This window comes from Podarcis bocagei (genome assembly GCF_964188305.1).
Source record: "Podarcis bocagei genome assembly, chromosome: 1".
Classification (NCBI taxonomy): Eukaryota; Metazoa; Chordata; class Lepidosauria; order Squamata; family Lacertidae; genus Podarcis; species Podarcis bocagei.
Window position 1 is genome coordinate 80112749 of NC_138125.1, and position 15572 is coordinate 80128320.

The following is a 15572-nucleotide window of genomic DNA, read 5'->3' on the forward strand; positions in this document are numbered from 1 at the left end:
ACCCAAGGTACCACTGTAGAAACAAACACAAAGTAGAATAAAAACACTGTACAGAGCATTTAAAGGGAGCACCCAGAGGAGGGCATTTACTAGAGATCATTAGGGGAAGCAGGGAAATGGTTGAGAAGAACCTCTGCACTACAAACAGAAGTGAAGCTCTTTATTTGAGCTACCTCAGTTTGTAGCTTGTGGGCACTTTTCCATTTGAGGAGAAATTGCTGAATTTCTTTCACACATTATTTGGGGGGAAGTGGTGGTCTCTGGGCAGACCTCTGCTTCTGTAAACACGGAGAAGCATAGCAACTGACAAGCTAAAAATGAACATCTTTTTCCAGAGCAAATATAACCTATACCTTCACAGCTCCCAATTGCATTTCTCAGTGCTTACAGCATTTATAAGTCACACAGCTGGTCCCAGACTTGTTGGTCTATTCTGAAACTAATTGCAGGAAGTGCCAAATTCAATACAGTAATAAACAAATAAAACAAAAAAGCAGTCGGTGATAGGTTCAGCCGCCACTCAAGATGAATTATTCTTTAAACTACTTTGCTGCCTCCATTTGTTTCAATAAGCGATAGTTCAGCTTCTGGTTCTCTTGTTGCTGATCAGTGCTCATTGCCAGACACATTACGCTTATTCAAGTATTTTTTGGAAATAACAAATGCAATAAACAAACGTGGTCAGTTTGAGAAAAATGAAACACAAAACACATTAAGTAACCATCACCAGTAAGCAAAAGCAAGCAGGTAGCTCACCATTGTCAATATAAGGAACATGTCTGGTTGCTAACTTTCTTCTATGAAAGAGGGGGGGGGAATGGGAACCACTTAGTGAGGAAGTGATTTTGGTGATTGTTTCCCCCAGATTTGACAGGTAATTTTGGGCATGATCATGAACTCCCATTTTTTATTAATCCAATCTCATGGGGGATAGAATTGCTGTGTTTTCTCACTTGCCTACACAGTTTTAGCAGCAAGGAAAAGACGATGGAGCAAATTATAATGATGAGAGATAGGGATTATGTGTCTCCATCATGTGCTGTAGGCTTCACATTTCTTTAATACCCCAAATCCCTGTGTGTCCAGGCATGCCCACCAAAGGTGACAGAGAAAACTGATATATCCATCGCCTTTCCCGCATTATAGGGAATATGTTGCATTAGCTCTGTGTATTTTGGCTGCCATAATGTACCATCTGGACATTAATTTAATTTGAGTCCCCAGAAAATTAGTATTAACTGTTTACTTGAAAATAATTCACCATGCCCTTTTGCAGGATTTGGTTTCTGTATGCACATTTGGATTACAAGCCAGGAAGCATTGTTGCTTTATGGAAGACTGGGATTTATGTCTGTGTGAGGTCCCTTAGTACATGTTTGATATTTGGCTGCCTTGGCAAGTGTTTCAACTACATGCTGTAACAGTGGAGTATTCATTTCACCTGTTTTAGCTGGATTTCCTGTTTTGACAGCACTGACTTTATATCGCATAATATGCAGTATTCACTTTGGGGATCCTCCAGTCTGTAGACTATCTTGGAGTATTGTGAACCATAAATTCAGGGATATATGAACTGAAGTGAAAATAGAAAGAACAGAAAGTGCTATTGCCCTCCATTTGTCCCATTTTTGTGAAGTACTGAGGACCGCAGGATGCTGTGTAGCCAAGTTTCATCTGCCTTTGGCAGCATAATCAACAGGAGCAGTGGGGATAATTCAGTCTGCTCAATTTTCTTCCAGTGTATATGATGTGTGTGTGTGTGTGTGTGTGTGTGTGTGTGTGTGTGAGAGAGAGAGAGAGAGAGAGAGAGAGAGAGAGAGAGAGAGAGAGAGAGTCTGCTCCATGTCATAAAAATCATACAATCAAATAGTCAGATAGCTGCTTTTCAAATAATGTGTGACCTACCCTACATTAAACCATGACCTCTGCAATGTAGTTTTCCTGGTTCAAAGATACGTATGCGCCAACACACAAAACGACTGCATTCTCTGGAGAGTTGTGCCATAGCACCTTGATGAATACAAAGCATCCATTTTGATTAATTGTTTAGTCCCTGAATATATTAATTTGCATGCATTGGCAACTTCCCTGCTACCTTCCACAAAAGCTGATCACAGAACAAGTGATGTTCTAGCCCATTTCTTACCCTCCTTAGGCTTCTGACTCTCCTGGAGCAGTACTGTCTCCATCCTGCCTTTATATATCAGGGATAGGGCACATGTCACCCTCCAGATGTAGTTGGACTCTACCTCACATCAGCCTCAGCTGCCATGGCCAGTGATCAGGAACGATGGGAAACGGAGCCCAGCAGCCTAGGAAGAGCCACAGCTTCCCTTCCCTGTTTTCAATAATGATTGCTTATGGCTGGGCTCTTTCTCATTGTATGATAGAATCTTTGGAGGGTCAGCCAGTAGTTTTATAAAATGGAAAACTGTATTTGGGGAAGATCTTGTCCTTATGGTCCAAATAAAGGCTTGAAGGTCTTGGCTCACTGATGCAAATTTGCAAAATTTAAAAGAACACTTTTTAAAAATTTATTTTAAAGGGAAAGTATAAAATCAAAGTGTTCAAAACTGCTTTCGAATATTTTAATATTTCAGAGTAGTTTAATTAATAACCAGAAATAATTTTAAACTAAATGAAACAAAGCATGTTGTACACAAAATATAGTCCCTCCCTTTTAAAATGTATTCTAAAACAGTTGCATGAAAACATCCCTTTGAAGCAAGGGGTAGGAACCTCAGGCCTAGGAGTCAAATGTGGCCCTCCAGGCATCTCTCTCTGGCCCTTGGAACACTCTATAGACCACACACCTCAGGGGCCCTGCTTCACACCCTGAGTGTTTTCTCCTGGCTGGCCTGTGTCTTTGGAAGCTGATCATGCCTCTTCTTTAAGAGGACGAGAGGATAAAGAAGTTGTGTGTAACTGTATAAAGAAAGCAGCCAACTGTACAAAGGTAAAACTTGCAATTTTCGTGGCAGCCACTTTTGCCTCTGGCCCCACAAACTGTTGGCATGTGGCCCTCAGGAGTTTGCCCTGAAGGAAATGTGGCCCTTGGGGTGGAAAAAATGTCCCCGCCCCTGCTTTAAAGGCTGTATACCAGGAAGTCCAGCTAAAGACAGCAGGACTTTGCGTTGCAAATGACAGGGATTTTGATAGTGAGATGCATTTCGTCATCTAAATGAGAGAGCTATCTATGTCACCATTTAAACTTGGGGCAGCGGTGATAATGATGGTCTTCTGATTTGCTGAAATAAAAACCCTTGGGAGTGAAGAAGAGGTCCAGAAGCTCTGACCTAGCACTTACAAAGCAAAAAAGCTGCTCAGATGGAGAGTGGATGGTGACCGATCTCACACCTTCAGTGGTAATTTCCCGCCTGTCCTCCCTTACTTCATTTCTAATGCACCATTTCCAATGCGCTATTCTTCTTCCTCAAGGTTCTGCCTCTGTTAGCTAAGCAGGAGAGACTGAACGTTTCCCCCTATGTATACTCTGCCTCCTCAGGCAGATATCAAGTATTAAAAAACACAGTGCCCTAAAGGAACATTTAAAAAGCTAAACTCCCTAATCCCCTTGTTCCAATTAGGGCCCTTTCTCAGGCAGCTGCTGAACATTTTCACTGCCATAACCCCTTCCAAAACGAGAGCCATCTGCTGCTAGCAAAAATCAGAACCATCTAGGCTTCTTGCAGAGCTGCTGCTTTTTATTTTTATTTTAAATGAAACCAAACACAAGCTTTCCTTCTTCCTTGTGCTCTGTAAGCTGATTAAAGGATATTTTACTTCTATGGGGAATGGATTTAGCCAGGCAGTCCCTAGTACCATCTGACCTCAATTTGCTTTGCTTCACACGTGGTGGCCACATCCTTAGGGTAGGTGGAGAACCTTACGGTAGATTATTTTGAATTCCCCATGGTCATATGCCTCAATGAATCATTGTGCTTGTTCCTGTAGCAGTGCTTTCTTGGCAAGGAAACAGCCTTTACCAAAGGTGTCATGGGCTTTGAAGACACTCAAACTCAGGACGCAAGGGAGAAACATGCTAAGAGGAAGGCACGCTTGGCAAATCCACACTGTAATCAACTCCTGCCCAGAAACCAATGTCCTCACTGTGGAAGGACGTGTGGATCCAGAATTGGCCTCCACAGTCACTTACGGACTCATTGTTAAAACCTTGTTTATGGAAGACAATCTTACTTGGCTACGAGGGATCACCAAAGGGGGGTGGCTAGTTCCTCCTCTACTGCAAGGGTGAGGAATCTGTTGCCCTTCAGATGTTGCTGGACTACAGCTTCCTTCACACTAGACTATTGTTCAGAGAGATACTTCTGGGCCCCTAACAACTGTCTGATAGAAGCTGTGTCTGGATCTCCTGGTCTTCTTGTTTTTCACTTCAGGGAGAGGGTGTGTGTGATCGTTTTTCCCCGAGCTCTTTCCCTGAAAACCACCCCACAAAGCTGCTACTTGATCTATCACACGCAAAAAGACAGCCTGCCTCATGCACTGCTCTGACTTGTCAAAAGCTCTCTCTCTCTCTCTCTCTCTCTCTCTCTCTCTCTCTCTCTCTCTCTCTCTCTCTCTTGTTATTACTCTCTGCTGCCATCATGGGGCTGTTTAACCAATCCATCAATCATCATCATTAGGAACCTTCACCAACTTCCTTGCACCTTTCACACAAAAGGTGTTTTAGAAAGATGAAGAACTTTCTGCAGAATGATTTTTTGCATGTAAAGTTACTACAAATTCCACAGCCTTCATTATGAGCTCTTCCCCAGGAAAGCTGGGGTATCTTCTAGCATCCAAATGATGAAATGTGCCAACTATAGTTCTCAGAGAATAAAGTCTACCATATGTGGATCTCTTTAAAGTTGGTTCTGCGGATTAGATACCCATAGGGCTTGCTTATGAGCTTGGAGCCCAGCTAGGAAATTTGGGGTGGAGAATGGCCTCCGAAGCATTTGCAGGAGAGAATTGATGGGTGGGAGAAGGATTAAGACCTTCTCCTGCTCCACAGCTCTCCCATGCACACACACCCTCATCACCACATAATTTTAGAGGAAAAGCATGATAAGTATGGTAGTTCTTTTAATAAGTAGTTCTACCACTAGGGGCTTTATTTTTTTTGCATTTGAGGCCTAGATTCCATTTGGTTCCAATTAGTTTGCAGTGCTAATATGAAACCTACACTGGCTATAACATACTTTTAGCCAGCATGGCACAGTGGTAGAGAGTTTGACTAGGATCTGGGAGACCCGGGTTCAAATCCTCACTTGGCCATGAAGCTCACTGGGTGATTTTGGACCTGGTCACTGTCTCACCTACCTCACAGATTTGTTGTGAGGATGACATGAGGATGGGAGTACTATGCACACTGTTTTGAGCTCTTTGGAGGTGAAGGTTGTATATAAAACCAAGAAATAGATAAATCCCACATGAATGGCATTCACACCTAGCACAAATACTGCTAGAGGCTCAAAACCACCCACAAGTGTGTGTAACTGAACCCCAACCATGATTTATAAATGAAAAGCCGCTTTAGGAGAAGGAAATTTCTATAAAGGATACTTAATCTTTCCCCTACCTTCCATTTCTCCGCAGGTTCCCTGCTCTGGCGCAGTTCTGAAAAGCAAACACCTTGGAGGATACACTTCAGAAAAACTGCTTGAACATTTCAATAGCTGTGTTGTTTAACAGATCAGAAAGAAAGAAGTTTCAACTGATTTCATTACTGCCAGAAATTTAGAAGACAGAATGATGTTCAGCTTTTGTTACATGCACAAAGTGCCTTTTCAGAGGGAAGAGGCAAACGCTGGCGCATATTTCAATATTTCTAAGAACTGCAATCCAGATAACACCAGAGGACAGCTTTCCCCATTAAGAAATTGCTTGAGCATAGGTAGTGTGGGATGGAACATTCATGTTCCCTGCTTTCAGCATAGAGTCAGTTTGCCGTAATTTTCAGTAGTTCAGCTCTTGTCTAGTCTAGAATGGATCTAAAATAGTAATGGGAAACCTCCAGCCCCACAGACCTCATAGGGCCCAATTTAGCCTGCAAGGCCATTTCCCCCAAGCCATGTGCCATATGTGATGACAGGTGAGGGGCAGGTAGAGACACAGCTGCCAGTGCCCAGTTGGAAGCCTTGGTTGAGCACTGGCATGAGAGGCTTGCCGTCATGAGCAGCTGGAATCAGCTGTGCTCCTGAGTTCTGCATGGTGAACTCTGTAGTGCAGTGACTCCCACTGGAAAGCGGAGCTTGAAGTCAGTACCTAGCACCTGATAGGTGCTTTCAAACTTACTGGGATCAGCTGATCTCCTGCTTTCTCCATGGGGCACTCCATAGTGCAGCCACCCCATGTAGAAAGCAGAGCTTGGTCAGCACTAATCAGCTGATCACCAGTAACTTCAAGCCCACTTGGCTGGAGAACCTGTTGCTAGAAAACAACTCCTGTCTTCCCTGACCACTGGCTATCCTTTGCTGGCATCATTCTTGGTGGTGGTTGGAGAGGTGGATTACTCAATCTGCTTCTGTGTCCTTCTCCCGCTACAGATTTGTCTTCCTCCATACACAACCCTGGAAGCAGGGAACATCCAACAGCTTGATAACTTGGTTATTAGGAGGCAACAGGAGGTTCCTGGAGAAATTCCAGGGAGTTTCCTCTCTCTCAAAAACATGGTTGATCAAGCCAAGCTTGTCAGGTAGCTGTAAGCCATCTGGAAGAGGAAGGATGGTGGATATTTGACTACCACCAATGCTTCCATTGTAACCTCTATGATACACCCATCATTCTAAGTGAGCTCTCGAATGTCAAGAACATTCCTAAAAGACGCACATATTCATCCTGGCAGATAAAACCTAAGCAAACAAATATATGTTTTTAATTCCCATCAAATAGGGCAATTTAAAGGTGAGCTAAGAGATAGCAGTGCCATTCACAGAAAATCAATCACTCTCAATATGCTCGCTATCACTCCAAGGATGTTTGCCAGACAAATTAGGAAATTAAAAAAGCATTCTGGCTTATTTGCCATTATTAAACAGTACCCTTATTCCAGTCTTTACCTAACGATTACTGATAAGAGCAGAATATTTATAGGAGAGAGGCACAGGTAAGAGTTGGGCAGCAGCACTGCAGGCAACAGCTGAGAGAACTTTCACTTGTCCCAGAGCAGCGTCTTTTGAAACGGTAAGTATTTTGTCCTCCTGGCTGGCATATTTGTCCTTGTGGGGTTCACATTTTTTACTATGGCTGTGGCTCTGGGAATGGTTCCACAGGATGCAAAAAAATTGTCCAACGTCGCAAGGGAATTTAGCATCCGCCATAGCACAGGTATTCCCTTTTAGCAATACAGATCTGTAACCAGGATAGAAACAGTAGACAATATATCTTCACACACAGAGAAAGGGGTTGCCAACTTCCTCTTCACTGCAGCCGACGCTGACCTAGAGTGTCCTTGAAGTTTATAGTGGCTTCTCAAGGGAGCTTAAGGACGCAGCAGTGGGAAATGGAGGGCTATAAAACCTATGTACGTGCACACCCCTTTGGGTTGCTGGCTGATGGGTTTTAAGCCTTAGTCATGTCTGTCAGCCACAAAGCCCAACATCTAATTATTTTTATGACTCATCTGAAAGAAACTAAAGACTAATTATGTGTGAATTCGCAACAGAAAGGAGGTAAACCTGCTTCTAGGACGCTGTTTTAGGAACTTATTTTGTATTCCTCCTATCGCAATAAAAAGCGCTTGAGTGGCTTTTTGTCTTTTTTTAATAATAATAAAATCCATTAAGGTTTGTGATTGGTGTTACTGTTGTTTTTTAAAAAAAGAAATTGCTACATGTTTAATTTTATTCACAGTATTACTAAGTGAAGGAACATATATTATAGCTGGATGCTTGAAAGAACAGCGTAACAATCCACACTATTCTCTTTTTCTTTCTATTGGCGTCAAACATGATGCCAAAGCCATGGGGGAGGCTGTTCTATATGCAGACCTTTATTGCAATGATAAATTACCTTTCTAGACGATGTCACATACGATGGCTACCTCTCTCCATTCATTTGTTTGATGTAAAGCTCTTCTGTTCTCTTTTCTGTTATTTTAACATCCCTTAACACATGTAGTAGGCAGAAGCAGCACAAGGCTTGTAGTTTAACATAATGTTTGGCAAATTAGATGTAAATCAGTACAAGGATCCAATGCCTTTTAATAGCTGTGGAGAAGAGAGAATTTCAGTAGTGAAATGCAGTGATGAGAAAACACTCATCAAGATTCCCTCTTAAGTATACAGTCATTAAAGGACATGAGACCTGTCAGAGATAACTGTAACTGTGTGGTGAAAAGGATTTTGAACAGCAGAGTTAAAGTGATCATTTTCCAGGTTCCACCTAAGGCCGGTTATTGACATACATCAGAATTATGTGGCACAGTGGTGAATGGACTGGCGTTTTGTTTTGTTTTTCTCTTCTGAAATGAAATCACATGAGGAGGGAAGCACCCGGAGCTTGAGAAGAAAGGAAGGGTGGAGAAGTGGGTGGTCTCTTTTGTCTTGATGGACAGGTTCAGCTTTTAATCACACTGAATTATTTCCCCAGGGCACTCCAAACAGAGTGATCTGAAGGAAGGATTAAAACTTATTTGTTTTACATGTGCATCTGTGTCTTTCCTGTGCAAATCCATGGAGAGCTCTGCATTGCATCCCCCAAAATCTGAAAGCCACCCTCCACCAATGACCCTGGGGTAACAGGATTGTTACTGAGGGGATTATACCTCCCCCTAATCCAGTTTTCTGTGGGGATTCATGCTATTACCCCACTACCCCATTCCCTTGTGGACATCAGTGGAGAGATAACTCCCAGGGAGAAGTAACTGTACCTCCCCTGAAATTTGGGGGGAGAGAGCGGAAGACTGCTCCTCACCAATGACCCTTGGGTTAGCAGGGTCTTTGCTGGGGATCCCCACCACCACTTCCATGACTATTATTGTACCAACACCAAAACAGAAACATCTGCTCTTGCTGGAGGCCCACTGCAGCTATTGTTCTGAAATGTAGGGGGCTTCATCCTCTCAGAAGTGAAGACCATGCTTGCAAATCATATCCAATTCTGATAAAAAATGAAAAGGTTATGGACTTCTTCTTTTTTGTTTTTTAAATCAAAATTCAAAGGTGTCCTGCACAAACCCTCTGAATGTATCTACCTGCAGTTTGGCAGGCTTAATCCATGCAAATTTCATTATATGAAAAGGAACAAATTTGTAGCTGTTTTTAGATCCCCCGCTATAGTGAATGGCCAGGGAGGCGGGAAGCAAAGCTTCATTTTTAACAAAGGTAATTTTCTCCCAAGTAATTGAGTGGAGTTAAAAAGACACTGCTGCTCTGAAACAAATTGGGCTGCTTCCAAAAGATACACGTTAATTTTTTCTGGCCACTGCGCATTCCTACCTAATGAATGCAGCATAAAAATAATAGGCAGAATCAATAAAAACTTAAAAGCCTGGTAGAAAGCATTTGCCCGGCACCAGAAACAGGGCATAAAAATGGGCTCCAGACATCCCTCTCAGGGGAAAACGTTCCAGCTCCAGGATGTCACCAACATTAGTCATTATTTAGAGAGCCCTGGAATATGCGTGTGTGACATAATAGGCAATCTGTACCAATAAAGAACTGCAGCCTTTCTGTTACTCATTAAAACTTGTTTCAGTTTTAAGGGAAGCATCATGGCTTTGCTGATGGCTGGACTGTGGCAGCTAGCTACTGTGGTGATGATCTTGTCTCACATCTCAGCATCACTTCCTTCTCTTGGGAGGTAAACATCTTTTCTGTGACTCAGCCCTTCCTCCCCCCCCCCCTTTCAAATTGTCTGATCTCAGCAATTCAAAGATTTCCCACTTTCAACCCTCCCACCCAGTCACTTTGGTGACTCTTCCCCTCCCTGTCTTCATCACACACAGAGTACTCTAGAGAAAAAGTGTGATGCCAATCACTTTTTGGAGAAATGGACAGTTGCAATGACAAGTGCAAGCTTCCTTAGACACGTCTGAGATTGGATTGACAGCTAGTGCTTGTCTTTCTACAATGTGTCCTTTTAAAAAGATGGAAGGAGCGTAGGAAAGAACACCGTGCAGTTCTGCTAGTTTAGCAGGCATGCACGGAATGTGACCACTGTTAGGACTTTTATTATTAAGATTCAAGTTTCAAAGTTTAATTACAATTAACTGTCTTTGAGATGACATTGCACAGCTAATGTGTTATAAATATATCACATCAAAAACTAGCGTTTCCCAACAAGTCTCAGTTCCCCAATTTCCCCCAGGAAAGCCTCCAGTAATTAGTATCTTTCTTAGAGACTGCTCACTTGTCTCATTCCATGCTGCAGCTACAACAACATCAACATGCTCTCTGCCCCAGCCCCGATATCCGCACTCTCAGTGGAGCAACAGGCTGGATGGCCTACCCTTGGGCAAATGATAGATGACTTACAGTGGAATTTAATCCATTTTATGTTAGCTTGACTCATTAATTCAGTTCAACTCTACATTTCTATGATTCTCAACCCTAGGCACCAGAGGCAAATCGAGCTCAAATTGATGCATGATGCGGGAATGAGAAGAGAATATGAGAAAGCTGCCAAATTACTACAAAACCTGATGAACTACAAGCGCAGGTAAATACAGAGATAATGCTTTAAAATGCTAAGACTGAAAAGTCATCAGGGAAAGAGAATTTATTCACCTCACCGTTTCAAAAGATCTCATACGTGAAGTCCCCAAACTATAGGTCAGGAGCATATGAAGGGTTGCCATATACAGTATGTGTAGGCCAGGGGTCTGCAACCCGCGGTTCCGGAGCCGCATGTGGCTCTTTTACACCTTTGCCGCGGCTCCGGGGCGGATACTAGTGAGGGGAGGAGGCGCATTGTGCGCCCCGACACTCCCCACTGTGGTGGGCGCTGTACTGGCTGTGACGTCGCATGGGGGCGGTGCGTGCGTTAGTCATGCACCGTCCCGACGTCACCTTCCCGCCCGCTGTCAGATTGCGGCTCCGGAGATATATTTGTTTTAAACGTCGCAATGGTTTTGCGGCTCCCAGTTTTTTTCCCCTCGGAAACGGGTCCAAGTGGCTCTTTTTTTCTTAAAGGTTGCAGATCCCTGGTGTAGGCTGATTTTCAACGCTGGGACTCTCTTGGAAGATCAGAAGCAGGAAATCAGTAGAAAATTAGTAGATAGTGTTAGGAGTGTGGTGCAAAAGTGTATATAAGGTGCATGGAAATGGGAGGCAGATTTGAGAACTTTCAGAGTTATTACTTAAGCAACGAACAAACATTAAAAACAGATATAAAACAAGATGAAAAAACAAACTAAAACGCAAGAATAATCATAAAAGAGCCAGCTCAACCCCACCCCACTAAACATATGCTGAGAGTTAAGCTCCAAAGGATTTGGAAAATAAACATGTTTTCACCTGGGGCTTAAAAACAGATGGCCTCCTTGGGGAGAGCATTCCACAAATGGGGAGCCACCACTGAGAAGGTTTGTTCCCAGGGCTGGCGCAGCCATTAGGTGGGGTGAAGCCACCGCCTCAGGCAGCAGAAGCCCCCTTGCCCTATCACCTCTGAAGCAGTGCCAGCAGCTGCAGAGTGTTACTTCTCGTTTTGCCTCAAGCAGTGAAACAGGATGCAATGCCTCTACCTGTTCCCAGCCTCTGAAAGTTCCTTGGAAGTGGGAACGCAGGATGAATGGAGACTCCAGGTTGGTTCATGTAAGGAGAGGCACACACACAAGGTAGGGATAACTGAGTGTTACATTTTCCATTTCTGCAGTGTGGGCTCAAACTGATGTCTCAGTTAGATGCCACATGTGAACACCCATAAGGAAATTCTGATGGGTCACTTTATTGCTGCAAAGCACCAGCAGGCGGGAAGCAGGGAAGTGGCAGGATGGGAAGGGTTTAGCTCGTCCCTGGACACCTTGCCGATTTCCTTCTCCCTATGTTTTGTTCTGCCATAGGGTTTCAGATGTACATTTCACCATTCACACATGCACATAGACTCCTGGGAGGAAGAGCAGATTGGGGTGAAGTGGCAGCCAGGGAAGCATAAAACACTATCTGCTTTTCTGCTCCATCTTCCCTTCCCTTGCATTTTAGCATGAACACTTTTCATTCACATATTTATTATATTTTAACTGAATATGCATTCAAAAGGATACTCAACGGTAAGAGTATATACACAAGAATGGCAAAATATAGTGGCCAGAACTGACTTAGATATATTCATCCCAATACACTTTAGGCTTTTGTGGACATTAATCAGTCTTCAGAGAGAGGAGAAATTGCAAGGTTAATAAAGCTACTTTGTAAGAAAGAAGCTTTTTCCAAAGATGTATTTAATTTTTGTGAATTTACATTCTAAAATAACAAGGCACCTTCCTTTTGAATGGATGGGATGAGTGTCTTTAGAGTAGAGAGAAAACCCCAAAAGTGACCGCTTAGCAGAATGTGCCCTCTCATCTCTGACCTTGCTTTCTTGTGCATTAGTGTCTCATCTGGAGTAAAGGATGAATCTGGCTTCACTGATAAAAACACAAATGACTTGTGGAGTTCAGAAGAGAAACTCATTAAACTGAAGACTTGTTTGCAATTTGTACAGAACCTTGATGCAAGGTGAGACTTGGAAGTAGCCAATGGAGCACCATTTTTTACAAAGGGATCCAGGTGCCTAGGTTTGCTAAATTGTTCAAGGTCATGAAATTTAATTTTTTTAAAAAAAAGAAATTGTGAAGAGTTGCAAAAAGACCTCTCCAAACTGAGTGAATGGGCGGTAAAGTGGCAAATGCAATTCAAGGTGAACAAGTGTAAAGTGATGCATAGATGCTCTTAGGGTCTGACGTGGCAGTGACTAACCAAGAATGAGAACTTGGCATCATAATGGATAGCTTGGTGAAGATGTCTATGTAGTGTGTGACAGCTATGAGAAAGGTAAATTCCATGCTAGGGATCTTTAGGAAAGAAACTGAAAATTCAACTGCCATTACACAAATCTATGGCACAACTGAATTTGGAATACTGTGTACAGCTCTGGTCGTCTCACCTCGCTATTACACTATTTCCTTGCCCGATTTTACTGTTACTCTAGGGCTACCTCTCCCCAAGCCTCTCCCCACAGCATCTGTGGGAAGCAGTGCCTTGCTACATGTGCTTCAAGTCAGGAACAGTAGGGGGCGAAGGAAGAATAGATGATAAAGTGGAGGGAGGAAATACAAGAAATAGACAAGGCAATGGGGAGGATGGGGAAGACGACAAGTAATTTTCTGATTATGAGCATGAAGGATGGGTAGATTAGTCAGTCAGTTAGAACTCATTCACAAGACTTTCCAGATTCAATGAGCAGATTGAGGAGGCAATGTTCCAGGAATGCTGGCCAGTGAACTATTGCTTGATATTTGACCTGCATTTCTCTCATGGCAGTTTTTCAGGCAATGATGCAGAGGAAGCCACTCAGATAATGAGCCGCTCGGTTTGCCAACTGATTGCAGAAATAAATGAAGCAGTATCTGGAGCAACAGTAGATGAAAATCAGGAATGAAGCATCCAGCTCTGTGAGGATCTTCAAAAAAATAAATTGCAACTTCTGTTTTTCATGTGTGGATTAAATGATTGGGGAAAACAAACTGTGGAAATAAGTTAGTAAGGATTGCATAAATCAAAAGGAATGGGACTTAGAATGAAAGACTCTGGCATTTATACGCCTTATGGTAGAGTCTAAAATTATTTATCTTCCTCTTGTCTTCATCTTCTCCAAAATCAAATAAAGAAACTATAGCACAGCTCTTTTGTTATTAGTATTATTTTTTTGCATGTGACAGTTATCTTATAAACCTAGCTGCATTTTCCTGGGTAAATTAGACTTTTGGAACATTCCCTCATATGGAAGAACCCTGACATTGAAAGGTAACAAAATGTATAGTGTGAACATATGTTCTCACCTACCTGGGAAATAATGAAAAGCTGCTTCAATCATGAGAAACTATCAATGTCATCTATATTTCATACTTATATACGTGCCGGGTAAAGGATCTCAGTCTGGGATTCAGCAAGGTTCCAGGGGGTTCCAGATGCTCACCCAAGGTTTGTGCTCCTTAGGAGAATTGAAGACGCAGCAGAAACTGTTGTAGCTTTAAGAAATATTACTTATCCACCTATTTACACTTTCAGTTTGCATGGAGGGAGTCCAGATCTCACAACATGGTCATCTCAAGCAGGGCTTGTCCCCCACAGCAGTGCAGCCCTGGAGTCAAAGGCATCTTTCCCAGGCTTCAGCCAACCTGCCCAAGATGGCTCTCCCTTTGTTCTGCCCCTTCTTCCCAGCACACCTTGCTAAAAACTCTATTTTCTGGCCACTTCACACTCAGTTACCCTGGCAACATTCCATACTCCCCCCCCCCCCCGTTCACACCTCTGGGGGAGGGGGAAGGATAGTTTTCTTGTACAGTACAGTCATACCTCGGGTTACAGATGTTTCAGGTTGCGCACCGCGCCAAACCCGGAAGTACCGGAATGAGTTATTTCTGGGTTTCGGCACTTTGTGCATGCGCAGAAGTGCCGAATCACGACCCATGCATGTGCAGACACTGCACTGCAGGTTGCAGGCACTGCGGGTTGCGAAAATGCTTCCCACACAGATCACGTTCGCAACCTGAGGGTCCACTGTATTGCCAATGACTCTGTTTGTTCCTTAATAGCCCTACCTTGGCCAGGTCATTTTGCATAGGCTAGCTCAGGAATTCCTCTGCAGCTTGTATTTCTCCCTTCACATCTGAAATAATCAAAATTCTAGCATTTATTAATTTCTAGGGTTTAGAGGCCACCCCAAATCTGCAACAATATATAAAGAAACAGCAAAAAGCACTTTAAAACATGAAATATTGACACAGCATAGGAGAAACAAGTGTAAGGCTTACCCCACAGCACATATTAAGGCCTAACTACAGAGTAATGGCAAAAGTATTCCCTTAGGAAAAGATTTACTGCAAAAAAAATAGTAACAAAGTCTCCCAACAGAGAGGAAACTTTGCCATGCTGAATGATCACAAGCACTGTAATGACCTTTGCATCCTGTTCTGATAGTCTTGCGGAGAGAGAGAGAGAAGAAATGATCCGCTTCCCTGGCACAGAACTTCAAAGCACTTCGCAGTTGCTATGATCTAAAGTTTGAAGATCAGAGTGAGATTCACAATCCCTCTCTTTGGAAATCTCCTAAATGAGAAATGCTGAAGTTTCCCCTGAAGTTTTGCTGTCGCACTTTCTTTTTCTTTCCAAATATGTTACTAAAGTTCAGCAAAGGCACTCTGCACATGCTCAGAGCAATATTCATCTTTGTTTTTACTTTATGAGTTCTTGGGGCTTAGCTTGGGTATTAAAAACCTGTGAATAGGTCCCTGACTCTCTCTAAATGGCACCACACTGCCTGGTTTCAAGCATTGTTTGAATGTTTTTGACACCCTGTGTAGCCCATTCAGATATTTTTTGGAGGGTGTATGTGAAATGACTCGCCGTCTTCCATTCTGTAAAATGGCC

The 15572-nt window shown here is 43.0% G+C and overlaps 1 protein-coding gene across 1 annotated transcript; it reads left to right on the forward strand.

Moving 5' to 3' along the window:
* The first annotated feature begins 7106 nt into the window (after positions 1-7106).
* Positions 7107-13822, forward strand: LOC308581524 (uncharacterized protein). The gene is made up of 5 exons (XM_081184005.1): positions 7107-7185; positions 9700-9804; positions 10558-10662; positions 12534-12659; positions 13464-13822. The coding sequence occupies exons 2-5, from the start codon at positions 9716-9718 to the stop codon at positions 13579-13581; spliced, it is 438 nt and encodes a 145-aa protein (XP_081040131.1). The 5' UTR covers positions 7107-7185; positions 9700-9715; the 3' UTR covers positions 13582-13822.
* Positions 13823-15572: the final 1750 nt, after the last annotated feature.

Bases quoted from the DNA above. Each gene is read 5' to 3' on its own strand.
- LOC308581524 (XM_081184005.1), top strand. From the start codon at position 9,716: ATGGCTTTGCTGATGGCTGGACTGTGGCAGCTAGCTACTGTGGTGATG. The intron at 9,805-10,557 runs GTAAACATCTTT...TCTCAACCCTAG, and splicing joins TCACTTCCTTCTCTTGGGAG to GCACCAGAGGCAAATCGAGC. The intron at 12,660-13,463 runs GTGAGACTTGGA...CTCTCATGGCAG, and splicing joins GTACAGAACCTTGATGCAAG to TTTTTCAGGCAATGATGCAG.